This window comes from Schistocerca piceifrons, chromosome 1 (assembly GCF_021461385.2).
Source record: "Schistocerca piceifrons isolate TAMUIC-IGC-003096 chromosome 1, iqSchPice1.1, whole genome shotgun sequence".
Lineage (NCBI taxonomy): Eukaryota > Metazoa > Arthropoda > Insecta > Orthoptera > Acrididae > Schistocerca > Schistocerca piceifrons.
In genome coordinates this window covers 753,198,985-753,220,846 of record NC_060138.1, presented here as the reverse complement: position 1 = coordinate 753,220,846, position 21,862 = coordinate 753,198,985, and the positions used below count along the sequence as shown (strand labels likewise).

At 37.1% G+C, this 21,862-nt stretch overlaps 2 protein-coding genes across 2 annotated transcripts in view; one reads left to right on the top strand and one right to left on the bottom strand.

The window, feature by feature from the left end:
• The window catches only part of LOC124712018 (NEDD8-activating enzyme E1 regulatory subunit), a 43,221-nt gene extending 28,389 nt beyond the window's left edge, over window positions 1-14,832 (top strand). Inside the window, exons 5-10 of the mRNA XM_047242312.1 lie at window positions 2,935-3,086; window positions 12,266-12,399; window positions 13,959-14,161; window positions 14,244-14,380; window positions 14,453-14,570; window positions 14,642-14,832. Coding sequence (XP_047098268.1) covers window positions 2,935-3,086; window positions 12,266-12,399; window positions 13,959-14,161; window positions 14,244-14,380; window positions 14,453-14,570; window positions 14,642-14,754 — 857 coding nt within the window. The 3' untranslated portion in view covers window positions 14,755-14,832. The remainder of the gene's footprint in view (window positions 1-2,934; window positions 3,087-12,265; window positions 12,400-13,958; window positions 14,162-14,243; window positions 14,381-14,452; window positions 14,571-14,641) is intronic.
• Window positions 14,833-15,224: 392 nt separating this feature from the next.
• The window catches only part of LOC124712059 (vesicle-associated membrane protein-associated protein B), a 28,581-nt gene continuing 21,943 nt past the window's right edge, over window positions 15,225-21,862 (bottom strand). The window contains exons 4-6 of the mRNA XM_047242356.1: window positions 17,073-17,240; window positions 16,895-16,996; window positions 15,225-16,810 (exon numbers count right to left, since the gene is read on the bottom strand). Of these exons, the coding sequence (XP_047098312.1) occupies window positions 16,646-16,810; window positions 16,895-16,996; window positions 17,073-17,240 (435 nt within the window). The 3' untranslated portion in view covers window positions 15,225-16,645. The remainder of the gene's footprint in view (window positions 16,811-16,894; window positions 16,997-17,072; window positions 17,241-21,862) is intronic.

Genomic DNA, 21,862 nt, shown 5'->3' with positions numbered 1-21,862 from the left:
CCTACACACCTGCATGTGTTTCCCCTTCTCCGCTTCTCTCATTTTTCACTCCCTGTTCCCCCATCCCTCTCCCCACCTCCCTGCTCCACAGCCGCCCAACACTGTGCCTGTTGGCAGTCTAGTCCATGTACTCTCTGCCAGACAGCACTATTCCCCTCCCCCACCCATACCATGCTATTCTCTCCCCACCCCTCATAGATTGCTGCTTCCATGCTATGTGACAGATGCATTCTGGTCTGAGCTGGAGACAGCGGTGGTCATGTGTGTGAGGTGTGTTTGCATGTGCAAATGAATGTGTGCATTTCCTTTACTGAAGAAGGCTTTGGTCAGATGCTGTGTGTATGTGTCTTTTCGTTGTGCCTGTCTGCAACTCAATGTGTCATCTTTATGGTGAGTAGCAATATATCTTTTCCCTGGAATTTGATTTCATATTTAAAATTATTTGTTTCGTGTTATGTGGGGACAGACACGTTCTCACACACAAAAATGTCGAACGTTACAAATATAGTCTTGAACATATTAATCAGCTTACAAAAACAACTTTCACAAAATGTCACATAGGCAAAAACCTTACAGACAGATAGCCTGTCAGACCTTGCACATTCATTTAGTAGCATGCTATGTACTTTTCCACTCTCATACATACATATAACTGTTACATATCTTTGGAAATATCCCTCAACCAAAGAGCATGCTAACAATTGTCATTTTGCAGAGACAAAGTTATTGCCTGGGGGAGCTGCAGTCATGTGATCACAGTCGTGCGTACCTGTCATTAATTCTTATTAAACTTCTTACATGATGGACTTTGACAACATTTTTAGGCGTAATTAAACTTCCGTTATTGCTACAATGATGCTAGGTGGTCTTATTACCTTTTTTTTAAATGACCTGTTTTATATGCCGTTCTTGAAAAAGTCTCTGTGCATTTTGTCACTACATAAACCATGGCACAACTTTACTGTCCCTTGCTACTGTAGTAAAACAATCCTTATATCTAATCACAGTCCATCAATAGTGTTAAAAATACTGTTGTCAAATACTAAAACGATTTACTTCGTTACTGCTGTTTTAAAATACATATTTCTGGCAATATTTTTTACTAAAGTAGTCTCATGTGTTCGTATTCTGAAAATAATGTACTAAAATCAATAATTTTCTTCATTAGGAAAATTACAGATCCACTGTTATGCAGAGACAATACTGCTCTGCAACTACCATCCAGATTTCATGGTGATAAGATCAGCCCCTCTTGTTTTTAATTCACATAACTTGTAAACTAAATTAAAATGGTTTAAAAAGCTCGTATTACCGAAGTCTGTTTGCTCATTTAACATTTGTATTGGCTGCTTTATGAGATGCATGACTGCAGCTTGCTCTGGTGATAACTTTGTCTCTGCAAAATGACCACCCTTAGAATGCCTGTTGGTTGACGCATGTTTCCCATGATTTGTAACAGTTATGTATGTGAATGAGTTTGGAAAAGTACACAGTATGCTGCTGAATGACTGTGCAAGGACTTGCAAGATACCTGTTAGTAAGGTTTTTGCCTACAAGACAATTTGTGAAGTTGTTCTTGGTGTGTGTGTGTGTGTGTGTGTGTGTGTGTGTGTGTGTGTCAGAACATGTCTGTCCCCAAATAAAATGAAACAAACATTTTTAAATACAACACACGTCAACAATATCATGTGAGTAATTTGAACAACTATCAAGTGTAGTGTTATCACTAAATGTCTTACTAATTTACTGTCCTTTTGGTGTTACTTGCAGATGTTTGATAATAGCCTAAGGCCAAAACTGGCCAGTAATGTAATTCTACATCTGCATCCATACTCCGCAAGCCACATGACGGTGTGTGGCGGAGGGTACCTTGAGTACTTCTATCGGTTCTCCCTTCTATTCCAGTCTCGAATTGTTCGTGGAAAGAAGGATTGTCGGTATGCCTCTGTGTGGGCTCTAATCTCTCTGATTTTATCCTCATAGTCTCTTTGCGAAATATAGGAGGGAGCAATATACTGCTTGACTCCTCGGTGAAGGTATGTTCTCGAAACTTCAACATAAGCCCGTACCGAGCTACTGAGTGTCTCTCCTGCAGAGTCTTCCACTGGAGTTTATCTATCATCTCCGTAATGCTTTCGCGATTACTAAATGATCCTGTAACGAAGCGCGCTGCTCTCCGTTGGATCTTCTCTATCTCTTCTATTTATATGACTGGTGCATTAAAAGAGTAAAACTGACAGCATACAGTGGTTGAAATGGTTCCCTCATTTAGAAGATGCATTGAGGCTTTCCATCCATACATGAAGAAAAAATGTGGAGAAACATTACAAATATAATTGTCTTATTCCTAGGTTAAATGATATGATGTACTTGATTGACACTCATTTATTTTTGCAACATTGTCTGATCAAGGCTTTACCATAATAAGTACTGAAGAAAATATTTGCAGACCTCCATGGCCATATAGTGTGTCCTCAAGATTGCTGTATTGAGGTATACAGAATTCTTTGAGAGTAGCATTTGGACTTGGGGCAAAGTTAAGGCTGTAAATTACGCAGTCACAACAGCTGTACCATCTAGTGTAAGAGACATACTTGATGATGATCAGAAGTTTTGTTTTGATAAAACTTAAGTTCATTTGGTGTAAAACTTTGTAAGTATAATGCTGGACTTTCAGAGAATGGACAAGGTTCATACTACCTGCCAGTCGTGATTTTTTTTTCATACTGTCACTTCAAGTTCAGATAATGATGTGTGTTGGAAAGAGCTGTGATTGATCATTTGTTTTATCCTAAGAACTATGGAAGTATTCTGTATTCTGCTGCATCTAACATTATTGTCATATTTTGCGGTAACAACCATTCTGACATTCTTAAAAGATTTTAGATATCTTTAGTCTCTGATTTACATAAAATTAGGTTTTTTGCTGTGTAGGTATGTTTCGTGATGAACATGGCAATGTTGAACTGGAAGAAAATTTTGAAGAAGCAGTTAAGGCTGTAAATTATGCAGTCACATCAACAGCTGTACCATCTAGTGTAAGAGAAATACTTGATGATGATGCTTGCATTAACTTAACATCAAAGGTAAGACCAATAAATAAAACTGTTTGAAGGAGACAGTTTTTATTTTCATTATAATATACTGATAATTTGCACAGTTTCTCAGTATTTTTGTCTGTGAGTAAAGGAAGATTATGTTCCATTGACTGTAAACAATTTAAATGCCTGTAATTTATAAAGTAGTAGCTGCTAGATACTTCCTTCACATTCCTGTAAGTAATCGCTTTAAAGTTATGGTTTCAGCATTGATTAATGGAAACATACTTTAGTTTACAATGACTTGCAAGCACCTAGTAGCAGAACTTAGACTGTTGGCTGTTGAAGTTCCAGTACAATGTATTAGCATGTGACAAATGTCAGTGCTACTTATTTTGAGTACTAATGGTTGCCATTTCAGCACAACCCCACACAGTAGGTTGGAGTAATACAATTTACATTCTGTCTGCAAGGATAGATTTCACAGTAGGTTTCTCACTCACTAATCATATTTAAATGTTGATTATTTTTTACAAGATCATGTTATGCCTCATATGAAAAGGAGAAACATGTTATCAGCAGCTGTCAGAATTTGACTGCTGCAGGATTGGACCTATCAAGACATTCAACATTCCATGATATTGCTGCTTGTGTTGGTCAGAATCCCCTGACCATATTGCGAATTTGGAATCTAAGGGTTCAGGAGAACCCTATCTCAATGTCATGCTGGATCTTGAGCCCTCAAGCAAGCCCAAGAGGCCAGATGACATATTGTTCGCTATAAATCATAAAGCTATGCCACGTACCTTGAATCAGGGAACAGGCTCGTTGAAGGAACACAAGTACCAACACAGCCAGTGCACAGTTCCAGGAATGCCTTGGGCTTTCATGGCAGCAGGGAGTGTAGTGTCATATGACAACACTGGACACAGGAATTACACATTGTCTATTCAGATGAGTTTCAGTTCTGTGTCCAACATCACAATGGATGTATCCGTGTGTGGAGCCACCGAAGAGAATGAACATTGCCAGGTTGCATTTGTCATTGTAATACAGGCCCGGCACCTTGCATGATGGTTTGAAGCATCACTGGGTACACAATAGGACTGTTAATATTTTTAAAAATATCGGGAATTCGATATATGGATATTTAAAAAAAATATCATTATCAGCCCTCGATATATCAAAAAAACTTATTGATATATCGATGGAAAAAGACACCAATGTACCGCTCAAAAACAAAATCAGCTGAAAAACAAAATCAGCTGCACATTGTAAATATAGTTCCAGGTTTAGAGCTGTATATTTAAGCATTGATTTATTATTAGAAATTCTGCACATCAACAAACTAGCAGCTTGCTTATCCCCTTAGAGCAAGAATTGAAAAGAAAACAATGCACATTCACACTTGCCAATTATCACTTTGCTAACAATGGTAACTGCAGGTAAGTGGCACAATAAAAGGTGTCTGATGGATCCATCGTTTGGGTTTGTCACATATCGGATTTGTCTGTAAAACTTCATGTTGACTTCCCTGTTATTTCATTTCTGCAAAAGCCAGCAACCTAGCAGTTATAGTGTCAGAATTGCGTGGTGAAGTTAAACATTGCAGTTTCAGTTGGTAGTACTGAGTACCGATTACATAAGCATTTCTGATCATATGTCTCTGCCCACCACAAAGACCAATCTTGCCATTTAGATTTTTGTTCATCAGTTTCAGCAACTGTTTTTGAAGAATCCCAGTGTGAAGAAATAGCACACTAGTTACATTAAAAATTGTTTTTTTAATGCAACTGGTGTGCTGTTTCTTCACATTGGATATCTTGTTGTTCCATTCGCGCCACCAACCCTCAGTGCAATTGGACTCCTTCTTTGTGCCATCTATATGTGCTTCACACTGTCTAAGTAAACGACTGGACAGGGTGAAACCTCAAAAAGTAATAAGACTCCTTTATACAGGGAAAGTAAAATTAAGTTCTACTACAGTCTCAAAAGAAAAACTTCAAATATTTATCACAAACTGCAAAAAAAAAAAAAAAAAAAAAAAATTTACATAAAATAAAAACATCGGCAGTTGATATTGCAATTTTGACATCGATATATCGGTGAAGAAGTATCACTGATATATGTCAATATTTTTTTGGAAAAAATATCAATATATCAGTAGTTTATCAACAGCCCTAGTACATGACACGATCACCAGTGGGTTGCATAGCTGGTAATTTGGACAGTGCATTCATTAGACTTGTCTCATCTGGTTAAGGATTGTCGATAGACTGGCATGCCACCATTCACCACTCAGCAGTCATCACAAGTGAGTGAACTGTGACATAAAGTTGAAGAAGTAAGGAATGTCATACCTGGATTTGTCACCCAACCTCAGTTGGACTCGGTGCCTTGCTGGGTTAGAGGCACTGTTGCTGCCATTTCTCAGTATTAAATTTCACATGCTGTATGCCCCCAAATCATGTATTCCTGTTACTATACTGCGTATGCACATTAAGAAAAATTTCATTATTTGCTGTTCTTGCTGAAGTTGCAGTTTTAATAGCTAGGAGTGTACTTCCTGGGAACTGAAGTGAAAAGGGTAAGAATAAAGAAATGTGGTAGGAACTATAGCTTTATCATGGGAAGAATTTAAACATGTGTAAATTATAAAGCCATTTTGATATTTTAAGGGACTTGCACTAATCTAACATGCACTTTCCATTAATTTTGTGTTTGTGTGTTTTAATATCACTGACAGGATTATTAAATTGGAGATATATTTGAGTTACATTAGCAGCTGATGAGGTAAGAGTCAGGGGATATCTTGTAAATTTTATATGACTGTACTTATGTACATTGCTATCATGAAGTTATAAAAGTTGTGAAAATGTAATAATTCAGAAAATACAGGGGTGAGGTGAAATGTTGATGGAGGATTCCTTTCCAGAATTGAGTGTCCAGAAACATTGCAAAGAATCTCACTTCGATTTCCATAACCTCTCCATGTGCTTCAGCCATAAATTTCTTACAGTATGGGTATAGATGGAAGTCAGAGGGTACTAAATCTGGCGAATAGGGTTGCTGTTCTAACAATTATGTCAGATCTCTCAGTTTTTCATTACCATAGTATATTTCATTTTCCTGATTTGTCTTTGGAGTAAATAAAGTACTAATGAAGCAAACCAAAGCATTTAGAATACTTTGTAAAGTCTTCTTTCTTTCTTTTCTTTCTTCTTTCTCGGGGCCTTTGTCCCACTCTAATGTGGGGTCGGCTTTTTTATTACGGATTGGGCAGTGTTAATTGCAGAGGGTGGCCGGATGCCCTTCCTGACGCCACCCCCAACCCCCCGGGACGGAAGTGCATCTAGTGTAAATCATGAAATAGTGTGAATGTCTGTGAGTCGTGGAACTGAGGCAGAACTTGGGGACCAGCCCGGTATTCACCTACCAGGATGTGGAAAACTGCCTAAAAACCGCATCCAAGCTGGCCTGCATACCGGCCCTCGTCGTTAATCCGGCAGGCGGATTCAATACGGGGCCGGCGCGCCTACCCGAGTCCAGGAAGCAGCGCATTAGCACTCTCGACTACCTTGGCGGGTAATACTTTGTAAAGTAAATTAATGTATCTTGTGTATAGTGTCTTTAGAGGTGTTACATTCAGATGATGTTACACTTTGTTCCCTGTAAATTAACAACTAAATGATATTTGTTGTTCGTTCTAGCTGAATTGTGATGTAGACAACCACAATACTAAATAGAAAAATAATTTCCATTTACACTATCTCCTTATCAGACTGAGGTTCCATATTATGGGGTGAAAGTCTTCAAATGGGCGCTCCCATCTGGCATAAAAACACCAATTGAGAATCTCCATAAACTCTATTAAAGTTAAAATTTGCCTTTATTTACTCATACAAATGATTTTAATTCCAGGGATATTTGAGTTATTTGCAACACATATAAAATTACCATAAAAAGACATCTAATTTTACACAACATAGGTAATAGTTCTATGATAGACATCAGTGGACAGTAACTTTGTTTCACTGTCTTTATAATCTGCAGCATTAAGTAGAAAGAAAACATGAAACACATGATAATGTTCTTCAAATTACACATTTTTCTCATTAGACCACTCAGTTAAAGTCTTAACACAAAGGCTATTTTGAATGCTTGCAAAAAACTGAATTTTGTAATGTGAGATGTAGTAAGACAAAGCACCAAACAGAGATAACTACAGACAGGTGCACTATTCTTGCACGTGTCCCCCTCTGGGATGGGGAGACTTCTGCAGGTGCACTCAATGGCCTGTGCGCACATTTCAGAACCACCTGGGTCTTTGTACCAGTGCATATGCCTCCTTGGCTCTTTGAGCAATGGCCACATGTACCTGGTGTGCACGGAAAATTGCACAGGTGTAAACGCACCTTTGCTCTTAGTAATGTTTACTTTTCTTGCAGAGGGTATAATTCTGCCCATAAATGTCCTGCATAAGAGCAGTGTTTGTAGGTGACACTCATGCTTTTGCTTTGACCCTTACTATTTGTATGGTGGCAGCTAGAGTTATCACAGTTGTTACTGACCATATAATGTCAATGTAGGGTGACAATGCTGTCCTGTGGATGGAGTGTGATAAATATGTCATGTACAGGCTGCTCACTGAAAACAGTAGCAGTTTTTGGTTAAATATGTGGTTTAGTTACAAACAAAAGTTCTCACTTCTGCATATGTTATGGCAATGAAAAACTCCAGAAATAACTTGGAGCTTACCGGCATAAATTGTCACTTCATGTGGAGTAGACAGATGTTGACTGGGGGAAACTGAATTTGAAAAATTAAATAGGACATTGGTAGTTTGATAGTGTAATTCAACAGAATACATGATTTATTAATATTATGTAGAGATTTTCATTTTAAGAAAATAATTTCCGTAATGTAAGTGTTGGACTCTTTAGGCTGAGAAATGCTGATGGAAAGCCATGTAGATTACAGCGAGCCAACCAGCCACCATTCAGCAATGTGCAGGAATGTTTTCATTTTATCTACTAATGTAGATACTCTTCATGAATGTGAAGTGATGCAATAATTAAGGGGCACACTCATGAATATTGTAGGGAAGTGATAAGCAACTTCCATGACTCAGGTGCTTGCCAATTCAACTAAAAAAATATCATTATTTGTTACCGTGCATCACCGTAACAGAACTTTTTTGCTTTAATAAAGAATGCTAGATGCAAGAATTTTAATGTAATGTTTAAATAACAGCAGCAATTCTGGGATTGCTAAAGTTAGTTGGTTTTAAAGAAGTTAAAATGGCTTGATCACAGATGCCATTTGGATAAAGTTTCAAACTTTTCAGACAAGAATTTAAAATAACTATAGAAAACAGGAAGGATGTAAGTGATAAAAAGAAAATTACACTAAAATCGAATATGATACGTTACATATCTAAAGTGTCAAAGCAGTAATGGCCAGTTGGTTCAGACTGGCACAGAAAGACAAAACATCCACCTTCCTGACAGTTATGTTATGAGTTTTCTTTTCTCACAGAAGAGTCATTTATTAATGACAAGTGTTGTTGTCCAAGGTAGAGGACAAGTCTCCTACCACACCACATTATACACTCTGCTCAGGATATTATTACAGCAGAAAGCAGTAATGCTCAGTTGCTTCAGATAGGCACAGAATTCAAAAGGGGATGATTGCTATGTGGTCAGTTTGTGAGTAATCTCTCAAAGTTTTGGATGGTCAACTATTGACTTGTGGGCATGCTAGCAATATCAGGGCTTACCTTACCAAGTAAAGCAGTAGTTCATTAATCACAGTAGCAGTTCGTAACCCCACCACCACCACATCACCACCACCACATCACCACCACCACATCACCACCACCACATCACCCATTCTTCCAACTGGTATGATGTAACATGCCATGATTTACTCTTCTTTGCCAAACTTTTCCTTTAAGAGTAGCACTTGGTCACAAGTGTTGTCAGTTATTTGTTGTATACCGTATTTACTCGAATCTAAGCCGCACCTGAAAAATGAGACTCGAAATCAAGGAAAAAAATTTTTCCCCGAATCTAAGCCCACCTGAAATTTGAGACTCGAAATTCAAGGGGAGAGAAAAGTTTTTAGGCCACACCTCCAAATCGAAACAAAGTTGGTCCATTTTAATGAGAGACACAATTTAGGTCGAATGAATGACGATACAGCTACAGTAGTTTGGTTCGAGTCGTAAGCTTAGAAGTTAAGCTTTACCAGGTAGCCATTGCCATGTGTCAGGTGCTCCGTCTGTCCGTATTTATACGGGTATCCTTCCTTTTTCACGTGCTTCGTCTGGTTGAATTGATTGCTTATTTTTCTTTGATCTAATAAGTGCCGTTCTCTGTGTTATAGGTGTTTACGTCACTCTAAGCTGAAGATGCATTACTGTACCGTATCACGCAGTGTTTGTCACATGTTTACGGCCTGTCGCCGCTCGCGGAATGGATTCCTTGACTGCTATTTGTTGTTACTTACGCTGCTGCTGCTTTCTTTGATAATGATCAACAAGAACCAAATAATAGACTGCGTATGATAGAACATGTTCTGAACGAGAGTTTAGCGAAAAATTTTCTCAGTTTGAAAATCTTTGCAGACGCCTCTTTAATACATTACATTCTGCACAGGAATTAGTCATCTTGGATTTAAAAATCTAGTCAATTGCCGTGCTTCATTTCTGACTGTACCACTATTACGCATAAGAATAATACGAAGATAAACATAACATGATATGTATATTCTTCCGCGTTTGCTTTTGTCTCACTCTAGTTTCGTAGTTTATTAGGCAGACAGAATTTAAATGAGATAGCAGCAAACACGAAAGAATACATGGGAAAATGTTTATATTCGTATTATTCTTATGGTGAAGAGAATACTGCATGTGATTCGCAATTCATAAAAGTTCCTGTTAGCAACCATCTCTTCTCACAGGTAGAAAAAATTCAGAACCTTCTGTACGTTATTCAGGTCAACAACTTGATGCATAAACTGTCAAGCTGAGTGTGCAGTAATGCTCACTTCTCTTTGCATTTGCTGCCTGAGATCATGTGTATGATTTTCTTCCCAAAGTCCAGTGGTATGGTTTGCACCCTCACTGATTCTGCATTCTTTTACTTGCCAACCCCCCCCCCCCCCCCAGCCAGTAATCCCATATATTTCTTTCCAATTTGTTTTATTATGCTCAACAGCTTTGTCATATTCTGACACACATTAGACAGTTCCTCCTCCAACAAAGGTACTCATTTACTATTTCAATCAGCCAGTTCCCTTCCCTGTATTAAATGGTGAAATTTGCTTTGTGTTCTCACCTCTAATACTGGTGATAGCTGTGTAGTGTGGTCTCATATAGTACAGAATTGTCCGCACGAGTGAGCGTAGCTGTACACAGAAATATACTCATATGGGACTAGGACATGATGAAATAAAGCACACATTTCTCACCCTTATTTTGGATCTGTACCTTGGACTAATTGATTGTCATGTTTTAACTGACTTGTTACTTTTTCACATGAAACTGAATTAATTTTGGATAACAAAGGGGAGTACATCTCCATTCTGAAAAGGAACATATTTGATGGGTGGTTGAGTCACTTTTTTCTGCATTGTTATGGGTACCCAATTTCTAATTTCAATAACAGTTAAAGAATTGAAACTGGTTGGTTGGATTACATTTTGTTGGTGCTAAAGGGTGGGTGTTGTTGCTTTTACTTTTAAATTCTCTGAAAGACACACCACTCCCTCCCATCTACCTTGATTACGTATTCCTTTTTGTTTTGTCACATATTTGCTGCAGTTATTTCACTATCTTTCTTGCACTTCCTATTGATTTAATTTTTAAGTTGTTGCATATTCCTTCCTTCTCCACATGTTTGTACTTCCCATTTCATCAGTCATTTGAAGTATTTCTTCTTTGTTAAGTCATATTTTATGTTGAAATCTCTGTGTTAATCCTTTGTGGGGTATTCACTCTGTTTCAACTGACTTACTGTTGTAGTCATTATTGCAGTATTTATGTCCACAAACAAATCTTATTTTTGATTCTATTTTGCTTGATACGATCAGCATTATTATGGAACGCTAACAATTACCATATTTGAAAGGGCACAGATTAAGAACATTGAAAGGTTGAAGGGATCAGGGATGCAGATAGATCCTATTTACTACCACTGTACAGTGTTTGATCCTGGAGAGTCAGTGCATTTGTACAGATTAGTTTGTTCATCGTACCTAAAGATAAGGTGCTCAGTAGATGGCAATATTGAAAGATATGTTTCTATCCTAACCTAGTGTGGCACTTTTTCTCCCCACCAAATGCCCAATAACATGAGAAATGCTGTGAAGATCAGTATCAGTCAGCTGTGGCCACCAGCAGTGTGATGATTACTGTTCAATGACATAAAACAATTAAAAAGGTGGACAAACAAAACTGTGATGGACAGTGGTAATAGACATGAATTGTATTACTGTTAAAGCAGTAGCCATCTCATTTGATGTGGAGGGTCAAAATAATTTTGAAGCTCCTTGCTCACAAGAGTACTGCATATTTTATGTAACAAAAACATTTCACTGTATTTTAAGCATACACTGACTTTGGGTGGTAGCCAATGCTAGTTCCAACAAGGCGCTCTAATTAGCAGCTATATTTGTGATGCACTGGAGAAGACTCACCAAGAAACTAAATTCATTATTTGACTGGAAAATGTGTGTAATTTTTACAGTTTTCAGGAACTGTTGTAGCAGTACATACCTACACCATTGCTACTGTGACATTTATTTTACATTATTAAATAAAATACAGCTAGTTCCATGCGATCTGTATTGGCAATATTTTGTTAGTGATTAATTTTCTGCACCCTTGAATCATCTAGTAGCAAGTTTAGATGTGTGGACTTTGTTAAACTTCCTAGAAAGATACCTTAACCGCCTTCCAAAAGAAACCCATTTCAGATATATTAGAAGTTTCTTTTATACTAATCAAAAACTCAAAATTATTTTCTGGAATATGTCCTTTCTGGGCACAGGTTGTCTGATTCTTGTTTTGCAGTTTTAGATAATTGTTTTTGGAGTATGTAACAAGGTTGCAACATCTGTAACCTTCTCTGATACTTGTGCAAACTACTAAATAATTTGTCACTAATTCACTGTTATTTTGCTGTGCAGTAACTTGAAATAAAATGTGTTTTTTTTCTCATTAGAGCAAACCTTTCTGGATAATGGCAAAAGCTGTCCGTGATTATATTGACAACGAGGGTCAGGGCTGCCTGCCATTGCGAGGAACATTACCAGACATGACAGCCGAAACTGAGCGTTATATTGCCTTGCAGCAAGTGTAAGTAAACAACAATTTGTCACAAATGTTGGGAGGGCAGAAGGAAAACTTACTTCAAGAAGCTAAAATCTAAACATTCAGCTTCAGAAAGTAACCAAACATCTGGCAGGTTTTAGCATCCAGTTGTTGTGAACAGCTTTTCACTTACATTGATTTTTTTCAATATTACTTACACAGCTTAAATATTTTGTTTGCATAAGCAATAAACAACAGGTCATGTGAAGTTCTGCTGGTTAAATTTTTAGGCATTACAGGGTGCCTATGCAGAAAAGAAGGGAATATATATATATCCCGGGTAAAAGCACATTTTTTCCATGTTAAGTGAAATATATTTTTCCCAGCACTTTAGGAAACAAAACTCAGCAAAAACACAATGACTTTTGGAAAGGTCTTTCATGTGCAGCAAAAGGTACACTGCATATTTTCGTATTACAAAAGTATAAATACAAATTCCACAAAATAGCACAGTAGCTTCTGAAGCACTGAAATAGAGATTACACTGCATGATGTGCTTTAATCATAGTGCTCATGTCACATGATCTCACCAACCAGTGACAACAGATATTCAGATCAGAGGACTTATGTAGTCAGCCAATAACATCACTTAAGTAGCACAAACACACAAAATAGAAGTTAATGGTTTAAATTAATACCCATACAGCATAAGTTACCCTTTGAGATGTATCAAACAAAAAAAAAGAGAAATACATTTTATGGAAAAAGAAATTTACTTTGAAAGTAACACTTCTTAAACCATCATTTGCAATATTTTACCTTGACCTGTTAGAAATTTAAGCAGTTTGTTGTTACACAGTATTGCATAGTTTTTGTCCTAAAGCCTTTGACCAATTTCGCTGCAGGCATATGCAGTTAACACACTTTTGCTGTCATAAATGGTACTTTCTGCAACGTAAGTTTTATCGTAGTGTTATTCTGTCATTTGTTTTTTATTGGTGCAGTATTATTCTGTAGCACTGGGCCGAAGTAAATTTCTTTGTTAGAGCATCAGTTCTTAAGTCAAAATTACAAAAATTTAATTAAAACAATGAAAAAATTCTGGAATTCTAAAAATCCCAGGTTTTCCCCCAAACTTTTTGTACATCTTACCTGGAAGTCCCATAAGCTTCTCCAAATTTGTCATAACCTTACCTTGCCTCTATTAAATTGTGCAGTTTGAGAGCTACAACATTGGGCAATAGTGAAACCACATATGGTTGTACAGAAAACTAAGTTAACAATTTGAGTAACTCACTTGTAAAAAAAAATTATTCATTAATCACCTTGAAGGACTTAACACTGCCCTCCCCATGTGTTAAAGGTATTTTTGCAGCCTATGTAACGAAACAGTTGCAAACATCTTGTGCTGAGAAATAAGCCTAGAAAAAACCCCACCTCATTGGAAACTTAAGGGTAACTTTGAGTGATTTGAAAATATTCTCTTTTAAATAAAAACTGTGCCTATAAAGTTTTAGAATTTACTTGTTCACTTTATCTAATTAAATTTCTCTGGCTGTGTAATGTTTAAATATAACTATTTTGGTTGTCCTGTATTACTGCAGGTACCACAGCGAGGCAGCAAAAGATGCAGATGTTGTGTTCAGAAGAGTCCAGCAACTGTTACATCAGCTGAATCAACCAGCTGATACAATTACAGAGAAGGATGTTAAAACATTCTGTAAACATGCAAGTAATCTTCATCTTTTGAGAGGAACACGCATAGCTGATGAATATGATCCTAAAACAAACAATGCTCACAACATTGGTGTGCATATTTTTACCATACAATTTTATTTAAAAAATTGTATGCATATGACAGTTTCTAAATATTGTGTGTGTGTTTCCAGCTATGAATCTTGAAAATCCAGAGTCTCCCCTGGTATATTACCTAATGTTAAGGGGAGTAGATCGTTTCTTTGCAGAATACAACGCTTATCCAGGTGAATTTGATGATCAGGTTGAACCTGACATTGTTAAACTTAAGGTACGTACTTGTACCTGGTGTGGCTAATTATAATTTATTTACTTGAATATTAACTCAAAATTTTATTAACAGGCTTGTATATCAAAATTATTGAGTGAGTGGGGTTGTGGACCATTAGCCAAAGATGACTACGTGCATGAGATTTCTAGATATGGTGGAGCAGAACTACACTCAGTGTCTGCTTTTATGGGTTGGTAAACAGCTTCTTGTGATATTTGTGTTTGCTTATTTTTGTGAGTAATTTTTACATTTTTTTTTCAGGTGGGTGCATAGCACATGAGACCATTAAATTTATCACGGGTCAGTACAAACCAGTCAACAACACATTTATATACGATGCAATCACTTGTAGTTCAGCAACATTTTCTTTGTAATAAGTCTAATTTATTATGGGAAAAGCCAAGAAATTAAATGTACAGAATTTTTATAAATATAAAAAATATTGAACATGAGCAAATTTTATTTTATGGACGAAATGTGTATAGCTGAACAATGTGGCCAAAATCTTGGGATTTGTGTTGTTTGATTTCATGTTCGACACAGGAATAGCAACAAGTAAAATGCTGATTGTTCTTACACAAAACAATGCAGCAAAATTTCTTTAGACATTTCTGGGTATTGGAACAGAATTAACATATCAACACATGATGCTGTCTTTACCGATCTTGCTCATATTCACAAATTTAAGGCACAAAAGAGCAATGAATACAATTTCTGTGCATAGAACTCATTTTACTGTGACAGACTGCCTTTAAACTTTTTTTTCCACTTCAGGTTACATAATGAACCCACTACCTTTGCTGGATCTATCTTAGGATCATTGCAGGAAAATAATGATAGGTTATCCTAATTTAATATTTATTTAATTAATACAATTCGGTCTACAACTATAAGTTATTCCTGTCATTAAATTATTAAAAACAAACAAGCATACAATCAATCTGTACAAATAAAACAGGAAGTGAAGTTCAGGCGTAGAGAGCAAAGGCTGTGATAACAGTCCGTTCATCATAACAGCACCATGGTCTTCACTGGAGAAACTGTGGTATACATTTAAAGAAACCACAGATCTGACCACTTTAAGCACAATTAAAAATAATTTGCAACAACCTCCTAAGAGCCATTTTGATAGTGATTTTATAGAGAACTGTTTTTCCAACAGTACATGCTGAATCTCTTGACGGAACAACTATTTCCTTATGAATTAAGGCAATGCATAAAGAAGTGTCTCAGCATTTTACTACTCATAAAAGTCAAAGGAACTACCACAATGAGTTAACGTCAGTTCAATCAGGACTCAAAAGATCAGGTATATATACACACGCACACCCCTTCCCCTCACACCCTTCACTCAGGTAGACCGAAAAGTGGAATTCATAAAATTCCTGAAAAACTTTGTCATATTAATAATAACAATGCCATAAATGCACCTGTATGCACCTATATGACTCGTTTCGGCTAGTGGATATTCAGCGTATTTAAGTATGATAAGACCATTAAAAGCTACATATATGTATAGAAGACCAATCAATCAATCACCAACGTAACTCTTTCCAGCAAAATTACAAGGACGCAAATTAATTCATGCACAATACAAAAGTTAATAAAATCAAGAAGTTTTAAAGTTTCTGGGAAACCGTCAATATATATATGGGGACTTTACCAAAAATCCATCATAAAAAAATGCTGATAATTCGCTGGGTGATGCAATTTCTTCAGCAACATAAATGTAACAGTTACCAACTATAGCATTCCAAGTTGTCAAATAGCTTCAGGTAATTATCCAGCTAAATGAGTCTACCACAACTCACACAGCCAAACTGTTTTAACAAGATACCTAAAATCAAAAGGTGCAGCTTTCTTCATTTATTTCTTCTAATTTGGCTTTGAACAGTGCTACAACTCAATTGATTTCAATCTAAATTATCCATATACAACATGTTATGTACAATCATTGGTAAGCCATTCAATGTGAGTCGCCTACTCAAGTTAGCGCAGGAAATTGCACACCACCAAAATGTGGCACCATAGAATAAAAACAAATTTTCCTTAAACCCTTCTTCCTCTCTCCAATAATCACATAAGTTGGGACACAAAGAAACTGACATGAGAAAATGGCTTTAAATAAGTTTTTACAATCGAATGTGGCACACACAAAAGACAATTTCTGATTCTGAGCTGGAGAGAAAGAGGGTAAGGAAGCTGCAAACAACAGGCTGACTCACAGTACTGCAGTTGGTAGGTGCTGCCATTTTGTTCAGTCCTTCAAAGCAAAAACTTCCCCAGAATTATTCCCATAAGTCCCATGGCAATAGCAGCTGCTAAATACATAAAAGGAAGTGGTGCAGGTGCCATTGCAGTAGTAGAGGAGGCCATCTGTGGTGAAAGATCAACATTAGAAATTGCACGACGAAGTCTCAAGATTTCCTCCTGAAAGAAAGAGAAAAAACATGAGGCATGAAACATTTATTAATGTTAACCTTCCCTAATATGTTAATACAACAACCACATTACCTTCAGTTGGAGGTTTTCTTGTCTTAAGTTACTTTCTTCCTCCCTCAAACGTTTCACTTCAGCTGCCGCTTTCATAAGTTCTCCATCTACAGCAGCATTAGGCTAAAAAAAAGGCAAGATTATACAATGTCTATTGTGACAATTGAATGCGTGCACACACAGGTTTTTTTTTTTTTACCTTAGGAGAAGATTTTGCTCCGTCACCAATCCTCTTTGATTTCTCTTCATGGATGGCTGGTGACGCATCGACGTTATTCTCTCTTGAAGCTGTTGCTGGATCTACAGGTATCTCAAATACACACTTCAGCTTCGAATCCATAAGTGAATCTGGGTTGGCATCTTTCCACTGCAAAAGTATAAGAATAGATTTCAAAACATAATTACTTTAGCACTATCAATTACTCAAATTATTTGTTGAAAGTCAGTCAGATTCCAGTGGAATAATGAATTTTAAAATATCCTATAGATAACCCCAAAAATTGAGCTGGGAGGCACAACTCGTTAGTTTTAGAGTGAATGGTGAAATTTTTGAGATTTCACAACAAATGGCTCTGGGTACACTTCTACAAACTAAATTGATAAATCTCTCTGGAAGAGCAGGATGCAAGGTCAGTTTATGAAGGATTTTTTTCTAATTGGGCAGGGCTAGACGTGCTGCTCCTCACTGGGTATATTCTTTGACAGTTTGTTAACAGTTCAAACGACTTTGAAGCAAGTGTTTTACCCGTCATTTACATCACTGAGATGACAAGACATGGCATAGTGATATACAGATGGCAGTAGTGTCGCGTACATGAGGTATGCAAGGGGAGTGCATTGATGGAGCTGTCATTTGCACTCAGGTGAGTCATGCAAAAAGTTTTCCAACATGGTTATGGCCACACAATGGGAGACAACAGACTTTGAATGCAGAATGGAGCTACACACATGGGATCCACATGCCAAGAGAGTGCCAAGAACAACAAATTTTGAGCACTATGGACAAAGTGGCGGCCAACAGCCTTCACTTAGTGATCAAGAGCAGCATTGTTTGACTAATTTGTCAGTGCTAACAGACAAGCATCACTGTGTGAAATAACCACAGAAATCAATGTGAGGTGTACAACAAACATATCCATTAAGACAGTGTGGGAGAATTTGGTGTTAATGGGCTATGGCAGCAGGCAACTGACCCAAGTGCCCTTGCTGACAGCATCCGCAATGCCTCTTGTGGGCTCGTGACCATATTAGTTGGACCACAGATGACTGGAAAACCAAAGTGTTGTCAGAAGACTCCCAATTTCCGTTCTTATGGGTTTAGAGTGCGACACAGACTCCATGAAGCCATGGACCCAAGTTCTCAATGTGTGTGCAAGCTGATTGTGGCTCCATAATGGTGTGAAGCTGTGTATGCGGGCTTCATATTGTCACACAATGACAGAATTTTTATGGAAGACAATGTGGCTCGTCACCAGGCCACAAATTCGTGACTGATTTGAAGAACATTCTGGACAATTCGAGCAAATAATTTGGCCATGCAGATCATCCGACACTAATGCCGTCAACCATTTATGGGACGTAATTAAGAGATCAGTTCGCATGCAAAATCCTGTACCCAGGACACTTTCAGAATTAAGGATGCCTATAGAGGCAGCATGGCTCAATACTTTGGCTGGGGACTTCCAAAGATTCATTGAGAACATGCCACATTGAGTTGCTGCACTATGCCAGACAAAACGAACTTCACCATATTAGGAGGTATCCCATGACCTGTCACCTCAATATATAGAACACTTCAAAACTGATACTACATGTAATGCCCACTCAAAGACTTTCGTTATGAGTATGATAGTATTTATTTCAATCTGGCATGGTTAGGAGTGAATTTCCTATTGCCACTGAAACTCATGGCTTCAGTGATACATATTAAGCAAAAATAGCAGTAACACTTTCTACACCACTGAATAACTTTCTTTTCAACCTGCTTCAATAAACTTTGTAGTGATATTCCTCTATATTTTACCTGTTCCAACAATAAACTTGGGAAACGAGCCAAAGATGAAGTGACCACTCTACCTCCTGGATGCACAACTTTTAGTAGTTTTTATTCACACACACAAACAAAAAGACTGCACCCCTAAGATTGAGAGCTTAAGTTCCTTCCTAAGAACAGAAATGAGTGCTTTGTGGTGTTTTAGAGAGTGGGAAAGTGAGGACGCAAGACAAGACAATGACGTTTCCTACTTTGTACTCCGAAGAAGGAACTTTTTGGGTTACAAAAACTACGAGTAATGTCTATTTTGTGCCCACTGGCTGTACTGAAAGGCATCATCTTAATTTTGCTAACTGCATTAGGTACATGGTTTCTGACAGACTTTCTATGATCAATTCAGTCAGCAGCCGACATCTGTTGCATCTGTCAGTAACTTCCACCTACAGTATTTTTTTTACACATCTGTCTCCTCACAAAACTGCTTTTAACAGATTCCCATATTATTCAACCTTCAATCCTGATGATTGTTAACTGTATTAACAAATATGTAAGCTTTTGTCAAAAATGACAAAATTCGGAATGTTTAGCCCATTTGGACCATCGACAACTAGTACTGCATATGAGGAGCTAAAAATTTGTATAAATCTATTTGGGAAGTGTCTCAATACATAAATTTCAACAAAGTTGTAGATGCTCAGGTAGGGAGGCTACACCAGCGGGCATGGAATTAGCCAGAAGTTATATGCCATACTTAGTATTTTTGACACTGCAGTGGAATTTGAGAGATGGTGTCAAAAATATCTGACCTAGCTATTGATCACAGTTTCAAAAGATCAAATGCAGTGTCCATAGAAACGCAAAATAAAACTTTAAGGCGATAGGATGTAAAAAATTTAGAAAAATTCAACTTTTCAAACATTTGCCTATTTTGTGTAGCACCCATCTTGCTGAATAGTTTGATGTATAAAACATATATATTTGAGAGAGTATAAGGCACATTACTTGGCCTTAAGTGTACCAAGATGCAGCACCACACCCCTTTGCACAGCATTCTTCTGTCATACGTAAGTGTATTTCGCTCTGTAGAATTTGAATGATTTATGTTTGAACCTGAGATCGTCATACGTGAAACAAAGGACAATTTATATACTTCCTCTGCTGCTATCAACGTGCATCGACCGAGAAGGCTGAGACAATATTTGTCAGGAAAAAAATTATCTGCTGGGAAGGGAATAAATGGGAGACAAGCTACAGATATGTTGGAAGGGAATAAATGGGAGACAAGCTACAGATATGTTATGGCTTCGCAGTAAGAAGCAACACAGGGGATTTGAAAAATATGAAGCAAGCAAGGAAGTGAATCATGGTGTGGGTACCAAAGGTCAATTGCTGGTGGTGAAGAACATCACAGGAATTCTCTACCAACTGCTGTAATGAAAGCCATCAAACCTGTAATCAGGGACCTTGCAAATGAAAACTTATTGAAGAAATGTCTTCATCCCAAAACCCAAATGAAAGTTTTAACCAATACACCTGGGAAAGATTACCAAGTATCATTCTTGTGAGAAGATATGCACTTGCTATTTGTGTTTTTGGTGTACTTTCATGTTTTAATGATGGTGTACAAAGTAGGACTTTGGAATTAAGCCTGGAGTGAACTGCATCAAAGCTTTGTATGCGACAGAGAGCGTGTAGTGAAAGTAGGTAAATAATTTTTGGAGATGATAAAAATCAAGAAGAGTGCATCATAAGAATGTGAAAAGGAAGAAAATTGACTTAGAAAGTGAAAAAGAACCTGCTTATGGTGCTGGACAGTTCTAAAAGAATGCCAAATACAGGCAGAAACTTCAACGGCCATTTTCCACACAACATGATTTCTGTACTTAGGTACATGTGACATCCAAAATAAATATCAGAATATTACTTTCACACACTGTATGCTTATCAAACACACTCTCTCCTTAATGTAAAACTATACAATTTTTCAAATCTATTAGAAACTGTGGTAAAAAAATTGAGATAATTAACAATAAAATTTGATTGGTTTTTAACATGAAGTTTAAAATTAACATCTCATTCATTTTTTCATAAATTAAATAAATTCTAGAGTTGCATATACCTGTAAGTACAGTTTGTATGCTGTGCAAAATGCATCGAAATATCTCTCTTACTTATAAGAAAAGTGTACCCACAGCAACAAATGCAGCCAATAGTAAGTGAAAAATTGATGAAACTTCACACGTAAGAAATTTTATTTTGTTAGGTTTTTGAACTTCCACTGGTACGAGTGTGAATCCGGAATCCTTCCTACTCATGCTGACAAAGTTATATGAATTTTCTTGTAGAAGTATAGACAGTGGCAATTGAAATGTCCTGTGGTGCCTCTCCTGCTCCAAGTCGACCCATTTGACATCCTAACCCCCTTATGCCGAGTTATGTGACTAAACTAATCTATTTTGTATTATTTGTTCAGAACCCCATTCAAGATCTTCAAAGGGAAAAAGAGTAAACTACTGTGCGTCCCATTGTCAATTTTGTGCAGTGTGGACTTACTGACACAAAAAGAAACAATTCCACAGAATATCTTACTTCAGAGATGATCCTCAGGAAAAAGAATTCAAGAATTTCAGAAATCTTGTGCTATCATTTTCAATGAACTGTTTAAAAAAGTTCCACTCAGTATTTACAACAAGGTCTGATCAATATTTTAAGAGATTATTTCATTATTGTTGAGAAGGCCAAAATTGAATCGCTCCGAGCTTATTATGAAGAAAGTTGCTGGAATACAGAAAATCAGCATTTCTTAAAATGTGTCTGAACTACATTCAAATGAAAATGGTATTGTGGCACTTGCAATTTATTGCCGAAATATGGAACCAACCGAACCCACAGAACCTGTGGTCTTGGCACAATTACATGGCCAGCAGGTTGCATTCATGTATGACAATAGCTAGTGCATTGGGTATGTTTGCAAACCTTATTTAAAGAATACAATA